The sequence below is a fragment of the Narcine bancroftii genome, chromosome 2 (genome assembly GCF_036971445.1).
Source record: "Narcine bancroftii isolate sNarBan1 chromosome 2, sNarBan1.hap1, whole genome shotgun sequence".
NCBI classification, from domain to species: domain Eukaryota; kingdom Metazoa; phylum Chordata; class Chondrichthyes; order Torpediniformes; family Narcinidae; genus Narcine; species Narcine bancroftii.
The window spans coordinates 115267984-115279188 of record NC_091470.1 but is presented as its reverse complement, the minus strand read 5'-3'; the positions used below and the strand labels follow the sequence as shown (position 1 = coordinate 115279188).

General features: G+C 45.2%; 1 protein-coding gene across 2 annotated transcripts in view; it reads right to left on the bottom strand.

Moving 5' to 3' along the window:
* Nucleotides 1–2048: 2048 nt before the first annotated feature.
* Nucleotides 2049–11205, bottom strand: part of LOC138754177 (AP-3 complex subunit mu-2) — a 30688-nt gene continuing 21531 nt past the window's right edge. The window contains exons 5-8 of one of the 2 annotated variants that reach the window (XM_069918058.1): nt 10730–10863; nt 7173–7380; nt 6528–6672; nt 2049–4286 (exon numbers count right to left, since the gene is read on the bottom strand). In XM_069918058.1, coding sequence (XP_069774159.1) covers nt 4186–4286; nt 6528–6672; nt 7173–7380; nt 10730–10863 — 588 coding nt within the window. In that variant the 3' untranslated portion in view covers nt 2049–4185. The remainder of the gene's footprint in view (nt 4287–6527; nt 6673–7172; nt 7381–10729; nt 10864–11205) is intronic. The other variant, XM_069918059.1, reaches the window with a different exon arrangement.

Below are 11205 nucleotides of genomic sequence, written 5' to 3'. Positions count from 1 at the left end.
AAGGGAGAAAGGGAGAAATTGACTTATTTTGTCTGCTGGTTTTTCAGCATTTCTAAATTAAATGTGACAACAGGAATATGGGAAACTGCACGTTGGCCCTGAGTGGCCATTCACAGATGACTGAGGGACAGAGCCCAATGGCAAAATTAGTTAACAGTCCCACAAATGGGGCCAGCAATGGTGTGTAGCCAGCTCTTCACCTGGCTGTGCATCCAAGCCCCTGCTAGGTGTTCGAGACACCTTGTATTCCTGCGGGGGGAGTCAGAGAGAGAGCTGGTGCCTTCAGTGTGCACATGCCTAGCCCCTAAACATACTGAGTGGTATGGTTAGATCAATGATCTTACAGCACCAGTGATGGAGGTTAGAATCTCGCACTGTCTGTAAAGAGTTTGTCTGTTCTCCCTGTGTTTGCGTGGGTTTCCTCCCACCCTTCAAAAACATACTGGGGGGGGGGGGGGGGGTTGTAGGTTATTTGAAGGTACAGGCTTATGGACTGGAAGGGCCTGTATGTCTAAATTAACATTAAATACTGTTCAGTAAAACTGATCCAGAATTCCAACAACCGGCAAAAAAAGAGGAAAATAAATAGGTAAAAAAACATGGAAATTAAAAATTGGTATGCTTCACCGTAAGTTCGCCAATAACACAACACACAATCTCAAGCAATTGGAAAATGGACTTGTCCGGCTTCTTTCAATCCCCATAGGTGCCAGATACTGGGTGGTTTTTACTGTACCCCACACATGTCAAACTCTGGTCCGGCCCGCAAGATCATTTCAAAAATGTATTTGAGGTGGCCCGCCCTGCAGCGAGAGCCGATGCTGTTTTTTGGTCATGTCACCCCCACCATCCTCCCCCTTCATTGCACATCCTTCCCCATTGTAACATGAGAAATTGTAACACGAGAAGTCTGTCGATGTCATCAGCCGGCAAGCCAGTTGGAAGGCTCCCCGCACAACCAGTCACTTCTCCCATCTGTCGAGCGGTGCGGCGGATGGGTGAGCGCCTGTGATTTCCTGTCGGTGCAACGGGCATGGCAGGCTGCGCACGGCCCCCGGGCAGCGCGAGCCCCGCGTGACTGCCACCGGACGGCCCTTCCACAGCGCAAGCACACTTCTCCCGGTCGCCACGTCCTTCAGCGCTTGCACCCGCGCGGACCCCAGGGATGGCTGGTTCGGTCCTGCACGTGAAGAGAGATGGTGGCCGTCCGCAAAGGCTGATCGGCAGTGCGCTGGGCCTGAGTGGGTGGGTAAGCAGGGGTGGGCAGAGGGTGTAGGTGAGTAATGGGCAGGGGAAGTTATGGTGGTGCGAGGGGGAGTTAGAGGGAGGGATGAGTAGAAGGAGGGGTGGATAGGGAAGAGGTAAAAGGGGAGGGGTGATTAGAGGGTGAGAGACGGGTAGAGGGAGGAACAGGTTGAGGGGAGAGGCAGTAGAGAGGCATGTATAGGATGGGGTGGGTAGAGGCAGAGCGAGTGGAGTGAGGGGTGAGTAGAAGTTGGGTAAAGGACTGGTCAGGTAGAGGGATGGTGGGTCGAGGGTGAATAGAGGCCTAGAGCCTGAGGAGTGAGCAGGAAAGTCCAAAATGGACACAGCCTGTGAATGCTGACTACATCTCCACAGGGACCAAATATGTTTCCCTCAGGTCAAGCAAAGGGTGAACTTGAGCTATCTACTCCTTACCTGTAACATTATTCTCCTAAAGTTATATCCTAAAGTTTAACATTATATATGTTGAAAGAAGAGAAAACATGCAGATGTTGTTGAAAATTTTCAATAAATATTTAGTTCGGCCCTCGACTTAGTCCAAGTTTTTAATTTTGGCCCTCCGTGAATTTGAGTTTGACACCCCTGCTGTACCCCAACAGCTTTGCCAGCTGTCAACTTCTGAGAGCTTAGTTTCTCCAGTTGTTGGAAGACTCAGCACTGACCATCAGGATCTCCACTACTACTTCACCTGGGAGATTGTTGCATGCACTCAGGGTTTCAGGGAAAGTGTCATGAGAAAGATTTCCGCAGAGTAACATCAAGGGAAAAATTTCACTGGCATGTCATTATAACAATCTTTTACTTTATTTAAAGCTAAATATGAAAGGATAGTTTCCAGGCGAAGTTGCCTGTTCCACTGTCAGTTCACACTATCTGATGACAGCAAAACTATTCTTTTAAATATATCCAAGTAATAAATTAAAACACTGCAAGGAACAACTCTGCCAAGTATTGCACATGCTAGTCATTCAGTTCCATCTCAGTTATGCCTCAACATGGACTTCAGATGGAAAATTTGGTTTACAACATGAATGTGACATTCTGGAGAATAAATCTGCCTTCTCTCACCAGTAATTAATTTCCAATTGTCCAGCTTCATGCAGGGTTCTCCGGAGAGTTGTCAGACTTCGAAGGAGCATGGAGCAAGATGAACATGAAGGGTCTAACTTGTACCAGAGTCTCCATCTTTGCACAAAGCAACATGCAAGTAGAGGCCTCACCTTTCTCCAGTAAAGTTAAAAAAAAACAAATGCACGTTATGGGCTCGGGGTTAGATTATGATAATCAATGACACCTGAACTGCATGGTCATGTTGAAAGCTGGAGTTTGAGTCCAAATAAACAATTTCTTAGATTAACAATGAATAGCTTATACAAAGCAGGCTTGCACATACAAGGTTTACCCTGTTGAATGCTAAACTCCATTCACAGAAGCTTTGTTGATTTTGTTCATACACAATACTTCCCCATAGCATAGGTGGGCTATGGAATAACTGGGATCACATTGACAATGAAGAGAATATGGCTCGATGCAGAGTTACACACCAAATCTCAACAAATGCAGCACTCTTTGGGGGGGGGGGGGGGGGGGAAGACTCAGCATTGTTTCCCAGTAACGTTCCTCTGCTTACCAGGGAAAAAAATGACAGTGCAGCTAATTTTCAGCCTATGTGTTCTTGCCTCTGAGCATGGATGGAGGATCTTGTGTTACATTTAATAGCTTGGTTTTGGGTTGGTCCAGATGGTGCATTACAACACATTTAGACAAGAGGATTACAGCGCACGGTTCAGGAAAATGTCAGGAACCAAATAGACCCAAGGAATAATTAGCACAATTCTGAAAAACACAACATCCACCTTTGGGGTTGCTCCAGCAGTTATCGATTTTCCACTTAAATTGGCCAGAAAAGATGGCCAGGGTTGTCCCTCTGAGAGAATTCATCTAACTGGAGAGTGATAAATAAATTCTTGCTTCGAACACCGTTCCATGGCTGGGACGCCATGATGAAGCAACAACACAAAGTAAAATGAAACCTCGCAGACACGGTGCTCAGACGGAGAGAAAGAGAGAGAGAGAGAGAAGGCTGGGACTGCTCTGCACGCAGGGTTATGCACCTGGAGAAACCTGTCCGAGTTTCAGGGCCTTCAACAGAATGTAGGAGATCTCATCAACCCAAAAGGGGAACACCAGTTTCTCTCCCCTCGGATAGCTGTCTGACACGCTGCAAATTGCTGGCATCTTCTGGTTTCACATCACTGAAGCTGAAAGTCTTTTTTTGTGAAAAATTGAGCATCTTCGCGAGAGGTAGTGACAGCAGAAAAGTAAACGAGCGCCCCATAAACGCAGCTGCAACACGTTCAAATAACAATGTTCATTTTCAGTGCCAATACCAAACAAACACAGGCAGTTGTGGGAAAATAGAGCAATGGGGTAGCTGGCCCTGTAATGACTTCATTTCTACTCCTGCAATGCAAAAATAGTACCACCCAACACATTTTCAGCTTTTATATTACATGGCTACTGTCTGCGAAGATTTTAATTCACCATAATGCGCAAGAGATTGACATTCACACAGCACGCACCCAGAAATTCATCCCCAGTCAACCCGTTAGATTAGATGCACCAATTCTCCACATCCACAACTTCCCACAGCAGCTGAGGAACTGAATTACAGGAGTGGAGGATGGCAGCTTCTGTAACGGAGAGCGTTTAAAAATCTCCAGCCAGGTATTAACAAGTCAAAATCACTGGCTTGTTCGAATGACATTAACAGTTGCCCCAAGCTGGGTTTTTAAAAAAAAAGTGCCGATAACCACACAAGTGGACGTACAGGAAGCAACAATAAAGAGACAAAAAGGGACATTTCGTTTGGGAAGAGGTAGGCAGGGAACAAGATGCTCATTGCCTTCCGAACAGACACTATGTGCGGACTTGGAATTTCCCAGCTTTAGTCATGTACTTGATGCCCTTGAATGGTTTGTACTTTTCTCCGTACATGTCCAGTCGATTTACCTTCAGACCTGCGACGAAACAACACAGGATCAATTCAGCAAACTAATTTCAAGTCAGCCTCAGTAACGGCACAGGACACAGAGCACCACATTACAAGCTTATGTACAGAAAATGATACGACTGGGAGAATGAGTGGCAGATCTACTCTGGAGCAACTTTGAACAACCTCAACACATGAAGCAGAAAGCAGAACTATCAGCCCACTTCAGTCACACCCTGGGGTCAGAACAGCAGTGCACAAGAAACCATGGTTTTGAAACAAGGGCTCCTATAGGACTCCAGTGCTGAAGGCTTCCTGATTGTACTGGAGGTTTGGACCCGGAGTTGCCGATGAATCGAACAGAAGTTTGTGTGGCTGCAGAAGTTCTGGAAGCGAATCCACGGACACTCAGCGACTCTGAAGGAAGATCTCTTTTTAAAAAATATACTGCAAGGAGCGCCGAGCGACACTAATGGCGACTCTTTATGGAATAACACATGTTCTGTACCATTACATACAATAAAATTGCTTCAAAGGCTCTTTCCAACTGATCCAAGACAAAGTCAGACAGTGACCAATGCAGAAAAAAAAAATCAAATTGTTTGTCATTCCACATTTAAGATTCGTGGTAGGCATAGAATTATTGTTCAGACAGGAATCTCTCATTATATACCTTGCCCCTCTCAGGCTACAGACACTCCCAAAGGGAAGTTATTATCCCAGTCACGATAACGAGCAGCAGTTCCTTCTCAATTGGAAGCAGAAATAAATGAAACTGGCTTGATGAGAGTTAGTACAGAGAGAGGTCCTGTAGCCCACCATGCCCACACCTCCCACCTTTCCCTCCGCTGTGCCCGCACCCACTGCCTCTGCCCCACCCCCACCATGTCCGTGCCAATTATATTTTTATTTTACAAAAGGTACCTGCTCGGCTGCAGCAATGCAATTCCAGTGTTCGTGTACATGGTACTTGTATGTATGACAATAAACTCAATCCTTTAAAAAAAAACTCAACCCAGTCTTTATCCTGTTGCTTATAGTGGGATTCTGCTAAACCGACCTTTTCTTAAATTACTTTAGAGGGTCATAGAGAGAAGCAGAGAAACAGGCCCTTCAGCCTCACAGCTGATGTTTACAATGAGCATCCACCACCCAAGCACACCAATCCTACATTGAGGAAGGGCTCAGCCCGAAACGTCGGATGCATATCTTTACCTCCTGTGGACACTGTGAGATCGGCTGAATTCCTCTGTGATTTTACTATAATCACATCTGCAGACATTCGTGATTCAATCTTACATCCACCCACATTTCTTCCACACTCCTCATTCCCAACCCTCCTCTGCTTCTACCACTCATCTCCGCACGAGGGCACTTTGCAGTGGTCTGTGAATCCATCACCCTGCACGGGTGGAATGTGGAAGGGAACCAGAGGGTCACAGGGAGATTGTGCAAACTCCACATGTCACCACCAACCTGATTGGTGTTCACTGAGTGTTCCAATCTGCCCTCCGAACCAAGAGGCTTGCTGGGCTGTAAGGTGGCCATCATACTGTGACAGAGCTGGACACAGGCTAGACAGGAACTGCAGAGCTTTGGAGGGGTGGGGTGATCATATGGTTATGGTGATACTGGACAAGTAGTTTGGATCATTGATGCCAAGAAACTAATTCAAATCCTGCTTCTGCACTGAGAAATTTCAATTCCAAGTATCTGCAACGAACAGAAAATGACCACTACCCCATGTCAAATCTGCTAGATTGACCTCCAAACAATTGGTTCACGTCCTGTGGGGAAGGAAATCTTCTGCCCACTCCCTATCTGGTCGATGTGTGACTCAAGCCCCAACAATCCAGTGGACTCCTTATTAACTCCTCATTTCAGGGGCATTTGGTACAATTGGTCAGTGACATCAAGGTTCCAAGGACATTCGAATAAATGACCTCTGAAGGATTCTGGTGCACGATGGGTTTTTACTAAAATTTGATAATTATTGTTAATATTGTACATTTATGGAAACAATGCATTTTGTCTTTGCAGCTGCGCTGGTAGTTTTACAGTCCTCCTCTTGGATCTACATTCCTAGGATCAGGGTGCAGTTCCTAAAGCTCGTCAACTGTCTTACCACAATCTCTCTGCTATATGACAGCAGTGGTAACACTAAATACTGCTGGTTGCAAAAGGGGCTGGAAAGGAAGGTGCAGGTGCTATTTGAACGCACACTCGAACATCTCACCCAGCAGGATGGTTGGATTCTCGCTCGGCCTACCTGAAATGGCCAACTGCTGGATCTTGAACTGGACATTGATGTTGGGGTTCTCGTCTGGCTTGGGCATTCCTGCCTGCAGGCTCATTGAACCCTTCAGGCTAGGAAGCTTCTGTGGATTAATCTTCCCAATATCCCATGACAGTACCTGCATCATGGCCAGGGGAAAGAAGAGCCACCATTAGATGCAAGAGCAACTCAAATGATCACATCACTGGCCGTAGAGAATTCATACAACCTATAATAATTCCTCGATCAGGTGCAATATTTTGCTCTTCTCCTCACAAACTCTATTCTCCCATCCCAACACTTGTTATCCACACTTTTAGGTTTACACACTGTACTTTAAATTTTCTTTCATGGTTGGCAACTTGTGTTGCCTCTGTACTAACTGATGTCTCACTGTAATTATATTTTTTTATTTTAATAGAGCTCCATAACAGCCCTTTCGGCCCACATCCATGCCACCCAGTTATAGAGGAAACTGAAGCACCTGGAGAAAACCCACATAATAACGGGGAGAACGTACAAACTCCTTACAGACAACGTGGGATTCAAACCCTGGTCCTGATTGCTAGCGCTGTAATGTTAACTGTGCCGCCCTGTGCATTACGTTTTAAAACTTCAGCTTGATGACTGTTGTGTTACCTTGGTGACTGGGTCAAAGGTGTAGTTCCCTTGTGTGGATGTGAGATTGACACTCAGTACCACTTTGGGCAGCTGGCTGGTCACAATGGTCCCCTCCAACATCTTTCCCATTGTCTGCTTTGGCCCAATGGTGATTTCAAACCGGCCCATGGAGCTTCCATCCCGGAAGCTGATGTTGTGCTTGACGTAGACAGGAATGGCAACCAAACTGAAAGGCAGGATAAATGCTGTCAGTAATTTCTGAAGCAGAAGATCAGATCATATTTATGAACACGCACGCAATCGCTGGCCTTCCCCAACTTTCCCTGGCTTGCTCAGCCACTGCAGAGGATAACTAAGGGCAACCACATTGTCGTGCACTGGGTAAGAAAGGAAGCTGACCTCTGCTAAAGAACTTTAATGGACCAGGTGGACTTGCAAACCCAAATACGCAAGGCATCCAACATTTGTTTTCTCCCTCTGATGCTGCTCAAAGCGCTGACTTTCTCCAACAGATTGATTTTTGCACCATCTTTCAGTATTTTCACTCTCTCTGAGCTCACTTCTAACACAAGACTCAGAGCTGGTCCAGAGTCTGAATGCAAAAGTGATTCTCTGCAGACAAACTTCAGGAGGTGTCATGTTCAAATCATTCAGACCTCCCACCAAATGTTAACAGAGTGCTCATAAAATTTGTAAAGCTGGTGACTAATTAACTAGTTACTCTAACCCATAGTTAACAGTTGGTTGCTCATCTTTGCTGTTCAGGTTATTGTGAGTCAGGAACAGTTCGGTTCACTTCCATCTGACCTCCTTACAAATTCCACAAAATGCAGCAAGGTGCCTTCAGTCATCTCAGTCCACTGTGAGAGCTTCCTGGCTTGCAGTTGGTGGATCCAACACCTTTGAACTAACAATCTTTAATCAAAATAGCTTTATAAAATTAAAAACTTTATATTTCTAGATTTTAAATCACCTGATTAACAAATTACAGAGGTCAAATGTCAAAAATTAAATTAAGCACACCAACATCTGGAGGATGAGCTCAGCCGAATACTTGCACAGGGAAACCAAAATACAGGTTGTCCCTAGGTTAAATATGCCTGACTCAAGGACACCCTCGCACACCAACGAAGGTTAAATTCAAACATCTGATGACATTCGCGCATTGCTTCCGAGTAATGAGGTCGATCTATCACCTTCAGTAGTTGGTGCCTGACCCACAGTTCCTCCAGCATTTTGTGCTGCATTACAACAATGCTTTTCAACCTTTTTCTTTCCACTCACATCCCACCTTAAGTCATCCCTAGGCCATTGGCGCTCTGTGATGAGTAAGGGATTGCTTAAGGTGGGATGTGAGTGGGAAGGGAAGGTTGAGAACCACTGCTCTAGGCCCAATTGTTACTGAAATATTTTGCTTGAGAAAAATTGTCATTGGCCCATTTCCTTTGGAGTTCTGAAACCGTGCATATAACGAGTCAATGAGGTACGATTAAAACAGGGGTTTTCAAATTTTTTCTTTTCACCCATATCCTATCTTAAGCAACCCCTTACTAATCACAGAGGTGGTATGTGAGTGAAAAGAAAAAGTTTGAAAACCACTGCACTGGAACTAGTTTCCTCCCTTGTTCCACTTTTATTACCTTTACTTTCTTGGCAAAACCACTTTTAATCCCTTCATTACAATATGGTGGGGGAAGGTGGTATGGAGACAACATTGAGTAAAATTTGTGCATTTTCCGACTTAGATTAAAAAAAATCAACGAACGGAAATTGTACAACAGAACGAGTTTGTTATTCGGTGATAGCTTATATAACTTTATAAAATGTTTCAGAAGTTAAATTAAAAATGTTAAATTTTTAAAATTTACAGCACAGTAGAAGCTGATTCCAGCCATTTAAACCCACGCTGCCCAATTACACTCAAATTAACCTACAATCCACGTTGGTTTTTAGAGGGTGGGAGGAAACTGGAGCACCTGGAGGAAACCCACAGACATGGGGAGAGCGTACAAACTCCTTACAGACAGTGCGGGATTCAAACTCGGACTGCTGGCACTGTAACTGTGTTGCACTAACTGCTAGGTTGTGTCACCCTCCTGGTCAGGGGGGCAAATGTTATAAAACTGATTTGAATCTAGAAGGCTACTGCTTTGTTCACCTTGTGGAGAGAAAGTGGAAATGGGAAAGAAAATCAGCATCACGCTTTCCATCATATTGTTAATGTTTTTCTGTTAAGTGGCACACAGTCAAGGTTGAACACAAATCCATTTGGGCTGAAAACACCACAGTGCCAGTGAAATTTATAATCGCCAATCATACAGGGCAGCCATCTTTCAAACAGCTCTGCTGTGATACTGTACAAGGTGTTGAAGGACATCTAGGAATTGGAGCTCTGCTTGTTAGTGGTCACATAGCAGAAGAGGAGGCCTTTCCACCCTCTACTTCCATGCTTTCCATCATGTTCCTATCTCCACTCATCTCAGCCTTGACGATCCAGGTGCATGTTCAGATGTTTCTTTAACGTAGCAAGGGTCTCTGCTTCCACCATCCCCTCAGCCAGAGTGGTCCAGATTCCAGACACCCTATGGCTGAAAGAAGTCTACCTGAAATCCTCACTTGCTCCTCACCATAAATTGATGCTGCCTATTTTGTTACTATCTCCCTTAACCACCAGAACCCCCTCAACATCCGTCTCGCCAAGGAGAAGTAACCTGGTCTCTCCTCACAGTCCAACCCAGACATCATCCTGATAAAAACACACCAAAATGCAGGAGGAACTCAGCACATCTTTCAGATTCCACAGGAGACAAAGATGTATTGCTGACGTTTTGGACCTGAGCCCTTCTTTGAGGAATAAGTTCCTCGTTGTGGTGAAGCTTGTGCCGTCCTGAGATCCCGAAAGTGATACTGTCTGGAGATATGCTCCTGGTAGGGCCACCCATGGCACTAAGGTCAAGGATGAGGTCCCTGACAAAGAACTAATCCAACTAAGACCTCAATGGTGGAACAGGCGGACCAAGTTACTCTGAACTCAATGGCTGTGAAGGAGGACGAAGGCTGCAACAAACCCATCAGCTCCAATCATCATGGTTTTCATGCCATTGGAACTAGTTGGTTGATTTGTGAAGTATCGTGCGATTCTTCGAGTGCAACATCATGTACACATTAAACAAATACACGTACGGTCATCTTCGCTCTGGGGACACTTTCCAAGATTGGACTCATAAGCCACTTGAGAGTCCAAAGGAATGAAAAGCAATATCCTCGACCTTGAGGTACAGCCATGACAACGACTACAATCACAGCATCTGCAGACCTTCGTGATTCCCCATCATCCATATAAATCTCCTCTGCAACCAGACCAGTCACATTCCTCCTTCCGAGCCAGAAGACCAGCCATCATCCTAGTGAATGATAGCAGTGTAGAGGGGCTGAATGGCCTAGTCCAGCTTCTATTATCTTCTTGCACGTAAAACCACAGAACCAACACTGCCATCCTCCATTGCAAGAGGAAAGTTGCACAAGGGCATTAATCTTGGCTCTCTCATCCCTTCACCCTACCACGTGCCACTTACTTTTGCGAACTGACGTGATACGAAAGGAGTCGGAAATTCCCATCTGGTGGAATAAATGAAAGAATTCGCTCCGCCTCCCAGCGCTTGAAACGGACACAGGGGTGGAAACTGACATCGTCCAATAGCCGAGGATTCTGCAATTGTTACAAAACGGAACAGACTAATCAGAATCTCAGGTAATGCAAACAGCTACTTACACTGGAGATCAGTACTCATTGCTGGAATTCACCATGGGTAAAGGGACAATATTTAATACATCCATGTTTATTCATGGTACAGCACTGGATGGCAGTGTGTGTGGCAAAGAGATGTAGAGAGGCTTCAGGAGGACCTACAGGAGTGAGCAAGAGCACTGAAGATGGAATGTAATGTGGAAAAACAAAAGCTCATCCATTTTGGTTGAAAAAATGAAAGACATTATTTTTTAAAAAAGGTGAGAAATTAAAATGCTGGTGTCCAGTTGTCTTGGTGTGATA